The sequence below is a fragment of the Daldinia caldariorum genome, assembly GCF_022478825.1.
Source record: "Daldinia caldariorum strain CBS 122874 unplaced genomic scaffold F4812scaffold_3, whole genome shotgun sequence".
Lineage (NCBI taxonomy): Eukaryota > Fungi > Ascomycota > Sordariomycetes > Xylariales > Hypoxylaceae > Daldinia > Daldinia caldariorum.
Genome location: NW_025953039.1, coordinates 72,291 through 89,632, shown reverse-complemented (window position 1 = coordinate 89,632; position 17,342 = coordinate 72,291). Strand labels below are relative to the sequence as shown.

General features: G+C 46.3%; 2 protein-coding genes across 2 annotated transcripts; both read left to right on the top strand.

The window, feature by feature from the left end:
- Positions 1–4,837: 4,837 nt before the first annotated feature.
- F4812DRAFT_468919 (general substrate transporter) lies at positions 4,838–7,182 on the top strand (the record flags this gene model as incomplete). Its single annotated transcript, XM_047938825.1, has 4 exons — positions 4,838–4,964; positions 5,030–5,854; positions 5,919–5,953; positions 6,070–7,182. 4 exons carry the CDS (start codon positions 4,838–4,840, stop codon positions 6,724–6,726), a joined length of 1,644 nt encoding a protein of 547 aa, XP_047792550.1. The 3' UTR covers positions 6,727–7,182.
- A 1,328-nt stretch (positions 7,183–8,510) lies between these two features.
- F4812DRAFT_416742 (uncharacterized protein) lies at positions 8,511–9,582 on the top strand (the record flags this gene model as incomplete). The annotated part of the gene is made up of 1 exon (XM_047933113.1): positions 8,511–9,582. A coding segment is annotated over one exon (851 nt), but the record flags the coding sequence as incomplete, so codon positions are not given.
- Between the last annotated feature and the right edge of the window lie 7,760 nt (positions 9,583–17,342).

The following is a 17,342-nucleotide window of genomic DNA, read 5'->3' as shown; positions in this document are numbered from 1 at the left end:
TCGCGACGGGTTATGAGAACAGGACCAACTACGATGCCATGTGTCTTTTTTTTTTTAATTAGCAAAGCCGTTACGCAGAAAAACGCACATGTCATGTATACATGCATTGGAACGGGCAGGGCGGGGGGAGTTAGGCGGTCGTAGCTAGCGAGTTAAATACCTACCTACCTAGCTAAGGTAACCTATCTAGATGTTACTTTGCTGTCTCTGGGGAACTCTATGTGTTGTATGTGTATGTGTATGTGTACCTAATGTAAATGTGTACTTCGTACTCGTACGTGTATCTAAGTGTGGAGCTGTCGTTCCGGAGGTGGCCAGCTACACTTAGGATACATGTGCAACGAAAATCGTGTAAATCAGTTTTGCGAAGACTCGGTGCTTTGTCTACCTCTTCTAATGGTTTGGTTGAATGACATATATATCTAGGATGAGTTTACAGGTTTATTGAGAGATTTGCATTCCTATCTGGACGAGTTGATCATACATAGTTGTGGATACTCGGTTTGTTTTTTTTCTAATGCTATCTACTTTACCTTAGGTACTTATTGAGCAATAGTTGGCACAGATATCGTTGAAAAATAGGTACCTAGACGTATACATTTAACTTGTTTTCAGAAAGGATGCCTTTTTTTTTCTTTTTTCTTTTTTTTTTTCAACTTTTTAACGATCGTATCTTGTCATGATGATTAGGTATCTTAGGTACCTCTTAGGGCAATCCTCCGATTCGGATATTACGATTAAAATAATAATATCGTTTGGAGGGACTAACTAACATTGCTAAAGTCTCCCTTATAAGTGGCTATTATACTATGGTAGGGTGAATACCTAACCTAGATGTTAGTTCCATCTACTGGTTTCACGAAAGGCTCATAAGAATTATGTATCGGTGGTTTCACCAGGTATCTAGAATTGGAGAGAATCATGAGCTATATATATAAATATTGTTCATAGAAAAAGACGATAGCCTTTAGTGTCTTATCGTCTTTAACGTGAGCACGTGGATATCAGGGTTAATAGGCTACGATGCGGTGAAGGGTCAAAGGTGGGATGACAAGTCATTCGATGGAGCCGTCTGATTTTTACCCCATACCTAAATCTCCGTATAAGTTCAGTCCAGACCGTCTACCGTATTAGTGAGTATCATGGCTTGTGATCTTTGGTTTGTCCCCAATGCAATGGGCTCAAGATAGGGGAGCATACCGTAGAACTAGCTCGGCGAGGGTCATACTCAACCATCACACTATTTCAATTCACCTTGGTTGATACTTACCTCCCTTTCCGAGTAGTATTTTCTGTGACATACCTAAGCATAGGTACTCTGTCGAACGAAGCAAAATTCATGCAGTCTTTAAAAGCTCCGTGGAGCCAGCTTTTCCTCCTACACCGACTTTATCCGTGAACGCCACACACGAGCGGTCACGGTATTATCTTTCTGGCTGAAAAGCACGTAATGAGCTACCGTATCAAGTCACAAGGCGAGTTCTGCCCCCTGGTTGATACAAGCGGCTCGCTCTGGTTAAGCCCGGCTTCGTCGAATGGTAACCATGACGTTGAGGAGGAGCAAAGCTTGGTCCTCAAATTATTCGTCATCTAAGCTCCCATCAAGCCTCGGCATAGAAAATGCCACAAATCGGAGACTGAGCTTAAAACATACCATGTTGGACTTCGGCGATAAAATAATTACCAAGCTACTAACATGAGTTTGTACCTAATATTATCTTTGACGCATCCCGTGAGCCGCTTAAGTTGGCCGATAGGTGTTCCAGAGTTTCGGTAACGGGACGTTCCAGGAAGACTCAGCGCGTACATACAGTAGTACGGGTATGTTAAGAACCATCATAGGTCGATCACCTCGTGACAGAAGTTTGGACTTAGGAACCAGAAATTCGGAACTGGCTTACCTACATCTGGACATGTGACCCCGTAGAATACCTTGCAACTAGCCACCTCCCCCCTTAACAAATTGGAGTCCGGGGAAAGAGGCCGAAGGGGTTTAATTGTCCAATATTCGATGCGCCAAGACTTTGAAGGAATCGGTGGCACGATGATTTAGGTATGCAGGCACTGCAGTTGGCGGGATAAGTTGCCACGAGAAGCGACCTGTATGGCTTTGACTTCAACGTGATTGTGTGTATACACACTAGGTACTGGCTGAGGATGTCCACAGTTAGGCCGAAAAAAAGGAGTCAGTTTAAAAGTATTTGGACCAACTACCTAACGTAAATGTGGCTTTGGGAAGTGTTCGCCTGATGCGGCTGCTTTTGGTGTGGTGCTTGTAATAAGTGTGGTTTGCTCGTAAGTGGTTGCTGTAAGACGAAATGGTTTAGTTAAATTGGTGAGATTATGCGCCATGTATTCGGCCCGACCAATGTTAGGTTCTTTAGTTGCTTTTAGTGACCTTGGGGAATTTTGAGAGAGATGCGGGAGCTCCAAAATCTCCAGGTCTTCAGATCTTTTTCCCCTCCCCCCACTCACCAACTTAGAACGGGGGCCCCGCTAAGAGCAAACAAACCTTCCACTAGAGGTACAACCCATCCTTTAACCATATTTGTAGAAGGGACAGGGTTGTCAAATAAGATTTCCCTCGGCGCTTTCTCCTACTCTGGCTCTTGCTTTTCTTTCTTCTTCTTTAATCTTTCCCTAACGAAACTAACCCAGTGGATATTTCCTCCCCTCTTCAGATCCGAATTATCCCCTATGATTTTCAGTAAAGATCTATTAAGATAAAATAGGCGAGGCTTTGTCGTTAGGCTTTATTTCCGGTGCTTTTGGTCCAAAATGGCAACTATCACGAGTCCTCGTCCTTTTAGCTAAACTGGTATATACAACCAATCACAGAGTTGTATTGACATACAACATGCATTGCTTAATATTAAGAGAAGAATGAGATATCCTAGCAGGGGAGGAGGAATAGGTATTATGCTATTCTCGTTCTTCCTTAGTAGACTGATCCCGGAGATAAGTAAAATGAGTAGAATGGAATCTCTCACTACGGATTGGTGGTGATCTCGGTAGGAATTCCAATAATTCCAATCGAAGGCATGTAACGTCGCGTTCATGGATCGCCTCTGAAGATATAGAAGTAGGTTAGGTAGGTACCTAAGGTACCTAAGCCCTTCTTTGATCCTCCGGTCTAATAAGTCATTATAGGTATAGAATCCGGGGATACCAAAAAGAAGTCTAGGATACGAGACTAACTACCTACCTTAACCTAACCTAGACCTAACCCAACATACCTAAGGCATACCTGTTATGAGATGTAACCCATTTCTCTACGTCGCCACGCGAACAGGCGAATCATGGAAACACGAACTTCTCAAAATGAACGACAAAGGATAATGGCCTCATCCTTCTATCCCCTCCCCCAATCTGTTTCATCCGTCCCACACACTTCCGCGCTCAGCCGCCGGTGCTTTTACTATTCGACGCGTTTCGGCGTACAACCGAGCCAACCAAGTTAGGAAGCACGAAAGTACCAACTCAGCAATCGGGCAACCAACCCCTGCACTTGCACGTTCTCCCTAATTACACTAATATCAGAGGTTGATGTTATTTGCGACTTGCATAATGAAATCTCGAGCACTGATTTATACAATAGGCACCCTTCGTGCGAGGAGGCCCAGCCCCAGTAACAACTTGGTTACGTTAGGTACCAGGTACCTAACCTATTTACACTGGTTATCGGGACCAAGAAGGATATTATATGCATATCCCGTACAGAATGTATCTCAATAAAAGTGAAAGATCTACCGTAGATCACGAAATGCGATGGTCCATCAAATGATTGACGGGTATTTACACACCTACATCAAGATACACGGAGATATTAAAAGAAATCATACTACAGGTCCCCTCGAGTAATCCCCTCTCGTATTAGGCATAATACGATTATCGGCCCAGCGAGTTTGACGATGTTGACACTGTTAACAATGAACATGCCTTTGGGTACCTTAGCTACATAGGTAGGCTACTATGTAGGTACCTCTTGCTAGGAGCAGTATCCTAGCTACCTAACTTCTTTATATTCTAATTCTACACTATTGTTGGTGTTGGTTTGCTGTTGTTAATCGGGCCCTCTCGAATAATATTAGCGCCACTGTAGCATACCATTCTCCATGCTCTCTCCATGCTCCCCATGCTCTCTCCATCTTCCCCAAATCTCCAGTTTGGGGAAACTACCTGGGCGAGGGATCTTTGTTGCCTTGTGGGTCAGGTCTAAAGCTGCATGCGGGCGAGACCAAGCAGCAGTCGGCTGCCTTTGAAGTTTGAGACGGGCCTTTACATCCTGGTCTATAAGCCTATGCCCTGGCACCGCAGCAGCAAACCAATCAGCGCCTGTCCACCAACCGCAACTGATTTGAACAGCGGATCCCATCCAGTCTAGACTCAGCAGGAGACCCCGAGCCTACTTCCCAAATTCCACCCTAAAGTATAGTAACAAACAGTTTACTACGCCGGACGACAATGCCCTTCCACGCTTTGACAAAGCCTACTCTGATTCCTCTTCGCTTAGGTACCACGTTTCCTCCAGACTAGGATGATGGTTCCACAGCAAACATGGCTAGAATCAGCAAGGGGCGGTGTCTTCGTCTCGTCCTATGCGGGTTTGTAGGTTGCTTTCCGTTGTTATCCTACCCCTTGGTACGGATTCGTGCAGATATATAATATCCAGCAAATACTCCCCGATCCTACCGTACCTGCGCTCCTTTTCCCCTTTACTACCCCGTTACAAACCCGTCGCCCTCCGCAATTGCTTCATACGGGCGGTGCAAGCCTTATTTTGTAACAGCTTTACCTTATCCTTACTGTAAAGCGAGAAAAAGACAGGATAGCCAAAATGGCTGGCGGTGTTGTTATCGCAGGCACTGCCGACGTAGGCCGCGTCGAGGCGCCTGTTACGCTCAAGGCCTACTTAATTTGTGCCTTTGCCGCCTTCGGTGGTATCTTCTTCGGTTACGATACCGGTAAGAAGCCCGAATCGTCGAGGTTTTGATAGGCCTTTCCGGTTGCTAACCATGAATACATCTAGGCTGGATGGGTGGTGTGTTGGCCATGCCATACTTTATCAGTCTATACACTGGAATCCCCTATGATTATATCAACAAGGTGCCCATAGGCGTTGACCAAAAAGCCTTCGTTCTACCGTCGGCAACACAGTCGCTCTTCACGTCGATCCTGTCATGCGGTACCTTCTTCGGCTCTCTTGTAGGTGGTGATATTGCAGATTTCGTCGGCCGGCGTCCCACAATTATCGCGGGATGTTTCGTTTTTTCCGCTGGTTGTATTATGCAAATCTCCAGCACCAACCAGGAGGTCCTGTTTGTCTTCGGCCGTCTAATCGCTGGTGGTGGTGTCGGTTTCATCTCCGCTGTTGTCATTCTGTACATGTCTGAAATTGCGCCTAAGAAGGTTCGTGGTGCTATGGTCTCTGGATACCAGTTCTGCATTACCATCGGTATCCTCCTGGCTAATTGCGTCGTTTACGCCACCCAATCACGCTCCGACTCTGGCTCATACAGAATCCCTATTGGCGTCCAGTTCCTGTGGGCCATTATTCTTGGTGTCGGTCTTTTTATTCTCCCCGAGTCTCCTCGTTACTTCGTCAAGAAGGGTAAAATTGAAGAGGCCGCCAAAGCCCTCGCTTATGTCCGTGGCCAACCCATAGAGTCGGATTACATCAAAGATGAACTAGCCGAGATTGTTGCCAATAACGAGTTCGAAATGCAGCATATCCCACAGAGATCATACATCGGTTCTTGGACTGCTTGCTTTAAGGGCTCTCTTTCTTCAGGCAATAGTAGCATCAGGAGAACGATATTAGGAACTGGATTGCAAATGATGCAACAATTAACTGGTGAGAGAAAAACTTATAGTATCCTTAAATTTAGAATCTGACTCTTACTGACATTTTCTGCCAGGAATTAACTTTGTGTTCTACTTCGGTCCTCCATTCGTTCGTATACCCCTTTCTAACTTGTCCGCCTTTTTCATTTTTTTATAAAAAGAATAAAAAAAAAATAGAACACAGTGAGCTATGTAATAATGACCACAAACTGACAAAAATATTAGTTTAAACAACTCGGAACTATCGGGAATCCTTTCCTAATCTCCTTGGTTACGACCCTTGTCAATGTTCTGTCAACGCCTATCTCGTTTTACACTATTGAGAAGTTTGGTCGTCGCGCTCTGCTACTGACTGGTGCTACTGGTATGATTATTTCTCAGTTCATCGTCGGTGCAGTAGGTGTTACTCAGGGAAGAGAAGAGGTTCATAACAACGCTGCCGTTCAAGCCATGATTGCCTTCATCTGCATCAACATTGCTTTCTTCGCTACTACCTGGGGTCCCACCGCTTGGGTCGTCGTTGGCGAGATTTTCCCGCTACCGATCCGATCTCGTGGTGTTGGTATTTCCACAGCCTCCAACTGGTTCTGGAACACCATCATTGCCGTCATTACCCCTTACCTTGTGAATGTGGACGAAGCCAACCTGGGACCTAAGGTGTTTTTCCTATGGGGTTCGCTCTGCTGTATCTCCTTGACGTTCGCCTACTTCCTCGTCCCCGAGTTGAAGGGTTTGTCCCTCGAGCAGGCCGATATGTGCATGCAAGAAGTTCCTCCCAGGCGCTCTGCCAACTGGAAGCCGAGCCACACCTTCGCCGCCGAAATGCATCACGTGGAGGACAACGCGGCTCTCGTGAACACCACTGTCGAGGAGAAGGTCTAAAGGGTTGGCCTTTTAGATGCGTTGCTATTAAAGGGGGGGTCGGTGGTGTGCATTGTTCTTGTTACTCGGAAGAAGCGCGGATGTATTAATCGAGCATTGAACAACTCAACTTATGGAGGTAACCTACCTACGTGATATACCTTAAAAATGTTTCAATATAATTCATTTGAGAAGACTACTTATATTTCCAATGACTTTAAAATAAAACGTAGCTCATTCATCCCTGGAAGTACGTTTCGATTACCTATACCATGGTCCCGCTTCCATAATCGACAAACCCCTACGTCAACTTGCTACAGTACATGAGCATCCAAATCCAATTGGTCGGATCTCTTGTGCCATTCCCAAGACGGCATGTTCTGAGGCTTCTTGAGGTTTTGATTTGTTGATATAAGTGGGACGTGTACTGTACATAGTAGCAAGTCGGCGCTACCTATAGGATGTAAAATATCTCTAGGTACTAGGTAAGGCAGGCATTATTTCGAGATGTACTCGGCTCGGCGTTGATAGAACTCTATCAAGGGCCCAGCTGCCTTTCAGGGGAGGGATACTTTCGGTATCTCATTATTGACTTTCTCCCGGTATCTGCGATTCCGACTCAAATCGTCATTTTACCATAGTTGTCCCTTTTGTAAAACTACCTAGGTAGGTAGTCTCTATTGAATTATTGCCAGAGCGCCAACGCACTATAACTTTTAGATTAACATAGGTTGGAGCTTACTCCGAGTATCTAATGCACCATTGAGTGGTCAATCCTTTGAATAGTTTCAGCCTCAAACAGATCGTCATGAGCCGCTGATATCAGTCGTTAGACTAGCCAAGAAGATACACCACGGGCTGCATCAGTTTAGTTTCTATCTACCACGGCACGGGCCGTGAAATATGGACCGTTTCTGTCCAGCGGCATTCTCGAGGTCACTATTGATCCAGTCCAAGGAGCGCCCAGCACTGATCGTCGTGTTGTCTTATATGCAGAGACCAATCAGGACCGGTTATCGGCAGCCCAACGCTTATTCGGGCTACTCGAGAAGCATACGATGACGGCACAGCTGCATTTGTGGTGTCGAATGAGTCAACCACGTTATACTTCCGTCGGGACGCTTTTGGTGGCTGCTTCACGCTAGTTATCGACAACTTGTTGATGGTGTTTCGATCGTGGAATACTGTAGAAGATGGTATACCTAGCATATTGGAGTATATATTAGGTACACATACATACGGAGAGCCAAGTATGGACGGCATAGCTTAGGTACATGCAACTATCGTCGGGTTTTCCCCCTGACCAACTTTTATCATTTATCATTCAAACCCGTCGATCGATTGTCATAACCCTACATTTTGCCATGTTCCGCATCATCACATTGGATAAGGGGGAAATGCGTTCCTCCGTCGAGTTTAATGCAGAACTTGGAAGATACGGAAGGAAGTTGGCCTGCAAAGCATGCCGCTTTGGCAGGACGAAGTGCAGCGGCGCGTTCGACGGCGGGCCGTGCGCGCGGTGCAAGCGTCTTAGGAAATTCTGCGTCTATGAGAATAGCAGGACGCGGGGTCGGCATCGCGGAAGCTATTCCCCTGAAACGGAGGGCGAAGGTAATAACGAGGATGCGGAATTGGTCGGGGCCGCCCCCCCTGAGCAAGAGTGCCTCGATATTCACTCGCCAAGCACGTCGAGCTCTTCCTCTCTGGGTACGCCGCACGGGGACATAGCACGACTTGTCCCTGACGACTCTCTAGGGTTTGGCTTCAAACATTCGGCTCGGTCACAGAATGCTTCCTCGGTAACCATGTTCGCATCCCATTCAGAATTGGTGGCCCCTTTACCCCAACCCCAAATGGAATTCCCAGATCTTCTATTTCCCTTCTCACCGCCACCCATCGAATTACGGCCTAGCAACAAGACGTACGAAACGCCTGCGCCGCACCTCGCAGGCGTCGTAGACGGCGGAATGAATAAAGGAACTGGCTACGAAATAATCTCTTCCGGGTTACTCTTCGACTTTCAGAACGGAACACCCGACGCCGCGGGGTCTAGCAGTTGTCAGCACAAATGCCTGCACACCCTGACGTCGTCTCTATCCTCCCTCAGAAGCTGGACACGGAGCAACAGGGGCGCGGATTACTCTGAGATGGGCGTGGGGGATGATGTTCCGTCCAGCTATGTAGCCAAGGTCGAGGACGTCCTCGCGCTCTTCGAGAAATCCATGGCGCAGCTCCGGGTTGCCGAGAACTGTCCGCTAGCCTGCGTACTGTCGCAAGACCTGTCGGTTCTCCTTCTGTTCGTCGTCGAGCAGTTGGCAAACCTGCTGCTAAGCCTCGCCAGATCCTCCTCCGCCCTGGGAGATACACCCGTAAAACCGCCTCGCGGAAGCATTCACCACCACCAGGGACACGACGGTGATGGTGGTGGTGGTTATGGTAGTGGTGGTATCCAGCTCGCGCGAATCGGAACCTTCGAGATCACGAACCCGCAGGACCTGCCGAAGATCACGCAGCAGCAGCTGCAGACCAGGGCCCAGGCGCTCGACGCGTATATATGCAGGTGGAGCGACAAGGTCCGGCACTACGGGCTCGGGAACCTCGAGACCGATCTTGGGAGGATTCGGGGGGGCTTGAGCAGGTTGGGTGGGGTTTCTAGATAATAATGCTCACTAGCTAGGTACAGTACCGAGGTAGTGTTTATCGCTGGCAACATATCCTGTTGATATATCTCTATTATATAGAATACCTACCTAACCTAAGGTACCTAGGTAGACAATAGATTCTTATACTTAGAAGGGAAAGAAAGAGAGAGAGAGAGGAAAGATGAGAAAAGGAAAGGAAAGGAAAGGAAAGGGGGGCAAAACAGGATAGCAGGGGACTGGTCTACTGGTGGCGTGTACATAAATCTATCACGGGTGTTTCTGTTCTTCTGGCGTAACTGAAATATATTGTGCCTCGTAATGGAGAGGACGGTTTTTGGTAACCAGATATAGGTGTGGTTCATTCAATGAGTTTAATATAAAGTCGCTTTGCATGCCTATCTAATAACAGTGAGTTTTGGAGACGCCCTCATTACCTTAGGTTAAGTAAGTATTCACGCCCAGGAGTTCGTCAGTTTTATACTGTGACTTCCTCTATTTATTTCCTCATTCTCGTGTAGTAAGTAGCGCCATCTGCATCGACACATCTTTCCATCTCTTCCCCCCCCCTTCTCTTCCCTATGACAACGTGTAGCTTTGGATAAAGCCAAACCGTATTTCGTGATCATTGGACGGTGGTGGATAAAGAGACTTTCGGAGATCTCCCCGTATTATTGGGTTTCGCCACGCCATTTTTCTCTTCTTGAAAAGATGCTAATTAACTAGAACCCGTATTTGTTTTTGTACTTTTTTGTCAATGACCTAGTTAATAGTCTGGCCATAGGTACTGTCTTATAGCGATCCCGTCGTGAGCTTGTCATAGCAAGTTACTAATCTCGTTTATCCCAGGCGACTGTAAGAGCATCATAGCTCTTTTTACCTGGGTCATAGTAGTCTCTCGTCTCGTCATTGAAGTCTATTTTAACGATGTGTCGTAAGGTGGCGTCGTATTAGGTGTCGTTGGGGATCGAGTCGTAGTTGTAGGTCGGACTTACGGCCGTTTGAAGACATCGAAGTATGTAGTAGACTGAAAATGGAAGCCGTTTTGGGTGGTTGGTGGCTACGAGACGGTTGGAAGAAGAACAATATGTTAATAAGTCTAGAATAACAGTTTCACTAAATCTTTTCTTTTCAACGATAAGCAGTTCAGGACTGGCGTAAGTACATGTTGCCTTTTTGTTTCGGCATCTGCTTGACCCTATGTAGGTAGGTATTCTATCTTTTGTTTACTCTCAGGGGCGAAAAAGGGGCAAAGGAGATCCACCGAATAGTCCAATCCAGTAAGACATGCATCTATTTCGTCTGTGTGGTTGCAGATACCTGCATCCAAACCCTACAGAGGTAATCGATAGTGCAATCTAGCCTCCTTTCTCCATCGGGGTTCTCATCAATACTGATGTGAACTATCAGCTGCTCCTACAGGGAAGGCTTGGGGGCACTCTGGCACGGAACTTTAACGCGTAGGTAAGGTCCTTTTTTGGATAACCGCATACCAGCCACTGCTTATCGGCGGTCCCTCGAGCGAGCCTATTGGAGACTGACTAGGTAGGGGTGTTAATACATTAGATTGTCGAGGAGCCTTACAAGATCTTGGTTAAGGAGGTGGACCCGGACCGTCGAATCGAACCCACGTGCCGATGGTCGCAGTGTCGTACATTAAGGTATGGCGCAAAGCGGGTGATACCAACGAATCGCAACGTACGGGACTTCATATTGAGATCTTTCGGCTGTACCCATACCCTGCAGGGTTCTCCAGAAGGTAAATCTTGTCCACCAGAACTAACCTGTGGATAAGGGGCTAGCACGGCTTACAGCCTCGAGAGACGGCTGTAGACTAGACCCCAAGTAAGTTTTTCCAACACTTATGATCTCTTCAGTTGAGATTTGGGTATTCAGTAATGGCCCATGCGTGACGAGAAGTGTACAATATCGTATAATTAGGTGGTGTAAATACGAGGCTGAGGTTATATTTCGTGATAGCATTCTCTACTTGGTCCTACCTAGAATAGTTAAGCGGTGGATGTTGGGTAGGAATAGTGTATGCAAGTGATAGAAGCGGAATGTCACAGTGCGGACTTAAAACAATGATCAGCTTCCAGGTAGGTTTATCGAAAAGAGAAAAAATGTACCCGTTCGGTTCGTGCATATGCACGCACGGTCCATTATAGCACCCCCTATATAGCCTCATGAGCGTTATTATACATGCCTACCTAGGTATTATAGCGGTGGCAGGAAAATCACACCCGGTACAGGTTTCTTTTCTCTCTCTTCTTTTCCTTTTCCCGCTAGGTATCACACATGCTCTCTCCTCAATTCTGCATTTTCAGTGGCTGGGGATCCCGCCCACCCCATCTTTGGGGTCTTTGACCACCAACAGCAGCAGTTGTCAGTCCGGGGTATGAAGCAAGGAGGAAAGCCCAGAAGAGAAATAAAAAGTCGTCAGTTCCGTCCGTCCGTCCGTCCGTCAATCAATATGATATATCATCACCGTGCCCTCTACATGAACAGCCCATGTTTGAGCGCTCGTGTGACCGTCAGCTTTTCTTTTTCTTTTGGCCGGTCCACGGGTAGAAAAAAACAAGAAAAAAAAAAAGTAAAGAATAAAATAAAGTAAAAATAACGGCTTCGTCTCTGCCGGTTTCCTAGGTACCTATTACGCATGGTAGTATTACGGCTAGGTATCTGTCCTGTGTTCGCGCCTTGCAGATGAAACAAACGTGCAGTTAGCTCGCATACCCAGCCCGTCGAGTTTCGAGATCTCTCTTTTCTCTTCTCGGCTCAGCTCAGCTAGGTAGCTAGCTAGCTGTCAGCGCTGCACGATTTCGGGGTGCATGCATGCATGTATGCATGCGCCTTTACGTAGCAACGAAAAGGTCCGTTCGTAACGCAACGGCTCGCTACCAAAAAGCAAAAAAAAAAAAAGACTTGACGTAGTACTGCTTTCATTTTGGGAACGGGACGGGACCGGACGCAAAAGCTGGGAGGGGGGGTTCTCGGTTACCTACCTACCTATACAGCAAAAGCAAGCCTTGGCCGCTTTGCCCCTTTCCGAGTACGGCTTCATGCCTACCGGTTCGGACGCATTAACCTACATTTCTGTGCATAGTAGAGGCGTGTGCGCGCCGTACAAGTCACAATCGGCTCTCAGGGTTCCGGTTCACCACCTCGACGAGAAAGCATTGATGCGGTTTCCATCCGCAGACGGTGCTGTTAAGCCGACGACAAGGTTGGCGGAGTCCGCACGGCTACCTATAGCCGTTGCTTGTGATAAGTATTCCTGCTAGGTAACTTGGATACCTGGAGAAGCTTACCCGTGATATCTAGCCGCGATTCTCTACCTTATTCGTTATAGGGGGGCGACCTCCACATTTCGTCCGAGCTGTTGTTGCTAGGGACGGGATCGTAACTTCGTAGCCTGACCCGACATGTGGAACCTACCTAGGTAGGTAAGCAAGTATTGTCAAGACAGCCCCCGTGCGAACTTGGTGAGTCAGTGTGGTAGCGCAAGTGCTAAGGTCAGTCGTATTCCCTCCGTAAGCCTCTATAATAGTCATACCTTGAACGTCATCAAGAGCGCTGTTAGCTATAAGGAGTCTATCCTATTCGTTAGTTATTATCCCTTACGTTCTCTCATCTGACTGTATCCTCTAACATTTAGGGCCTAATTACGTCAAGACTATATAGCTCAACTTAATAAGAAAGGGATGGGAAAATAGGTACGTGGCGAATCGAGTTCGTACGCTAGTTATATCGACGGTCGTCCGTGGAGTGAGGTTGTCTACCTAGGTAGCAATGAAGAAGAGTATGTACACATATATCGGTGCTATAGGCATTCGATCACGGCCCACGGCGGATTTCTAATATAAAAGGGCCTATATGGGCCCCGTCAACCAGATCTACCCATTCCCCCATGTCTCGATAGCAGCGATTGGGCAGTAGCGGGCTTATTCCCTAGCAAAGACGTAATCAAGGGGTATAATTGCGATCTACTATACCATAGTCACACGCCGTGTTCGTCGACTTCGCCGTATCCGGATAATCGCCTAAAATCATGTGAGCCAACTCTGATAACTTCACTCCACCCTCGGTTTTGTTATTCTATACGAGGCAGGCACTAGCTGGGGTTTTATAGAGCTATGGAGTTAGTCTCATATATAGTAGGCGCATGCCTTGAATAATACAACCTGATTAAACTTCTTGGATCACAAGTGGTGAGTGACGTGTGTTGATATTCTTGGAATCCTATCCTATATGGTTGATACAGGTAATATCCTTCCAACAGTTTTTGACGCCATGGAAGTAAGTCATAAAGGGGTCATTGTTAAACGTATTAGCATTGATATCTCACGAGGCAGGCAGGTAGGTATAAAGCATGTATTATACCAAGCCCTCCAAATAGAGAATCCCTTCCAGGTACCCTTGGTACGAATGTGGATCAACTATCCGTCGGATAGATGCGGTCCCCGCAGAAGTCTGTAATGCCACTGCCTGTGATGGTCTCCAGGACCATCAAATCCATCTCGAAGTGTTACCCAACCAAAATAGAATCTCTTTTATAACCCTTGTGCCACAGCAACCCTCGCCAAGTCCATGATGCGAGTCCCTCCAATAAATTTATTCATCTCTCATATGTAGAGTAGCTCCTGGAGCTCTTTCGTCAGGGAGCGCCGGTAGCCTTACCATTCTCTACAGTTTGGGCCCGCCCCCTCTTCCAAGCTGGATTCATCCGCCGCCACTAGTGCCACAACGTGATGGCCGACCTCAACGTCGCACAGGAAATATGTGTCCTTTGTAACAGTAACCGAAAAAATCGCCAACTCCATCTCGCAGGATCGTTAAAATTCGGCGTAACCACCTAAATATGTCGAGATGATCCTAGGTACCGAAGCGAGGAACGAGAAAATATTTACACATTATGGTGTCAAAGGTTGGCTGAGAATATATGCCCGGTCTGAATACGGTAATTGGCGACAGCTGGTTGGATCATAACACCTCGACTGTGCTATTGGCATATGAATATGATGCTCGAAACCTCATCCGCATAATGGACATTGGCCGGGTTGGACAATATAGCGCTCATGTGGGCCTTTTGGGCAGGCGTGTTTCCGGCTTCCATCTATGGTCGTGCGGAAAAAGTGTGCGCCTGGGTCAAGGCACGATGTGTAAATGTAGTAGTTTTTTATGAAGTCACACATGATGACGATTTTGAAGTGATATGTACAATATCTTCCGTATGTGTGCCTTTGCGTAGTACCACCTAAATGAACATCTATTATTAATACCAAGACAACCTGATAGGGGGGATCTATTGGGTTATACATACCTTTTTACTTTGCCTATCTATGTCTTTGAAGTATAATAGTTATGGTTATCGAGGAAAGTTTTTAGAAGCAGAAGTAGGTTTTGGCTGAGACGTGGTTCAAGCTTTATAAGTTAAGTAGTAGGAGCTGTTGTTATAGGAGAGTTCTCGGACGGGTCCGGAAAGAGATGGTGAAGACTTGTAAAGCTTATATATACACTTCTATATATGGATGGTGGAGATGCGGGAGACCGAGTTGCTTTCCAGAAGCAATACGTCGTACAAGCTCCCTTGTAAGACGTGTTTAGACAATAATAAATGATACTTATTATTATCAAGGTGTGGCCAGCCTGGTTGCTGTGTGTGCGTACACACGTACGTGAGAGATATTATACCTAATGTACGACGAGTGTAAGAGAGTATGAGAGTATGAGAGGGTGTGGATGTAAGTCCGTATGCAAATTAGGCATAACCCGAGGCGTATTCACCACTTTCAGTGGAACAAGATGATAATGAACACGGTACTAGCAGTATCACAAGAGAGGGTTATAAAACCTAGAGCCTGGGAGAGCCTGGGAGAGCCCGGGAGAGGGATACCCCCGTGGAAAAGGAAAGATGACATGGGTCAAGAAGGAGAAAAAGAGATTAACCATGTCTGAGGGCATTGTCAGAGAAGGCACTTGCACAACCCGTCTCAAAACCCAGGTAGACTTATCGACACATCGTAGAGAGAAGTACGTGTGACGACGAACGGGGCCTAAGCAAATCTAGCTCCATCAGACGATCGATGAAGCATGGTCGGACTCGGACTAGGGCTAAGGAGAAAAGTTTGGAGAGAGATATCATCCCTGAACGGAAGAAAAATAATAGCGGTCCAGGACTTAAGAGGGGCAGGGAGAAGAAGAGCGGGGGGTCTTAGAAGAAGGGTGTACTTTTAGTAGGTATTGTACATAACGGGCAGGTCGGTTAATCAGAAGAAAGTTGACCGCGGGACATATTTGCTTTCTTTCTTTCTTTTCTTTTCCTTTCCTTTTTCCCCCCTTTTTTTCTTTTTTTTAATATATGTCTGTAGGCCTGGTGCAATGGTTCTTGACGAGATAGGAAAAGAAGAAGACAAATATAGAAGAAGGTTAAAACTATGTACGAAGGAGAATTGGAAGATCGTCAAGGTTCTCCAATCAAGAAAATGAGCAAGGGCTTTTGGTGCTAGTAATGGTATTGTACACGGATACCCATGTACTAGCAACCCTTGATGCTTCTTTTTCTTTTTCTTTTTCTTTTCAGGTTTCGCTTGGTAATGCAGCCCTGCGAGATTGATGGCGTTTGTTCGAAGTACTAACCTAGTAGGGTTCTCCACTTGTCATGAGTGTTGGGACGGCAAAGTAAGTGAGAGAGTAGTAAAAAACCTGAGCTGAAGTGGATGAGGCTGTTGTCTGCGCATATGGTGTTTGAGAAAGGAAAAGAAAAGCAAAACAAATTATTGGAGACGACTTGATTTTTAGAGAGGTACATAATACATAGGTAAATTTTATAGCGTCGTACATGTACCTATGCACTTAGGTAATATTTTAGGTTAAGCTTAGGTAGCCGGGTACTTGTATATACGTAATGCGTACAGAATTGGAGGCGTGCGTCGCGTCGCGTCGTTTACATACCTCATTTGACATATGACTTCTCAGTCAACTAAGGCTTTGCACGTGCAGCAGAGCTTCTAGTTTTTTGAAGTCCGGCATGTTTTTTCATCACGCCTATATCTCCGAAACATCGTACGGAATATACTACCTTTAGCGACATTAATTTACCGCTTGGCTTCATGCAATACCGTATTCTTTGTTGCTTAATAGCATCCAGTGAACTAACTATCTTGGATATATTCTCTCCTCCATGTGGCAGCTATGGCGGGGCCCACCTGGGGAATGTTGCAAAGCTTAAGCTAAGCTGAGGTTAGGCTAGGTCAACCGCTAGGTACAATACTAGGAAAGGCCCGACGGCTTGGTGAGTCCGCATCAACGCCGGAAATTATTTTCTATTATAGAGGGGCAGTCACGCTCCTGTTATTTGACTTGACTTGCTATGTAGGTACAAAGTAATCCGCGTCTGATTCGCATTTATGAATGGGATCACTTTTACAAGGTAGTCGATGTGTGATTCCAATACAAAGCATCGAGCTTCTTCATGCTTTACAGGTATGCAGGTATGTAGATAGTCCAACATCCGTTGATGATTGGATCGCTTTGACGACAACAGTTTGGTCGTCACGGATTAATTAGCCTAAATAGTGACGTTACCGAACCTCTCGTTCTAAAAGAGTCTCATGATTGGTTTAATGGTTAAGGGCGGCTCTTATCCCTGTAATCTAGGTACTACCTGTTATGATAGTTATTAGACTTTATTATCAGAAGCTTCGAGCTCGGAACCTACCTCATGACACATGTAGGTAGCTCAACTCGTGTGATAGGTAACGACCCCCACGAGCTAGTCTTCTTACAATGTTGGATCCCTGCAAAGCTGTATTAAGATCAAGGCTGACAGGAAGGGGAAGCTTGCTACCTATTTACATAGCATCATCATACACTTGATGTCGTTAACAAGGCTCAACCTCATGTGAACAGGGATTGGTTAGAATCGATTGTGACTGCAAGGCTACGAGCAAAGACTCCTAGCTTGAAACAGTGAGGCGCCAAAAGTTTTACCTAGCT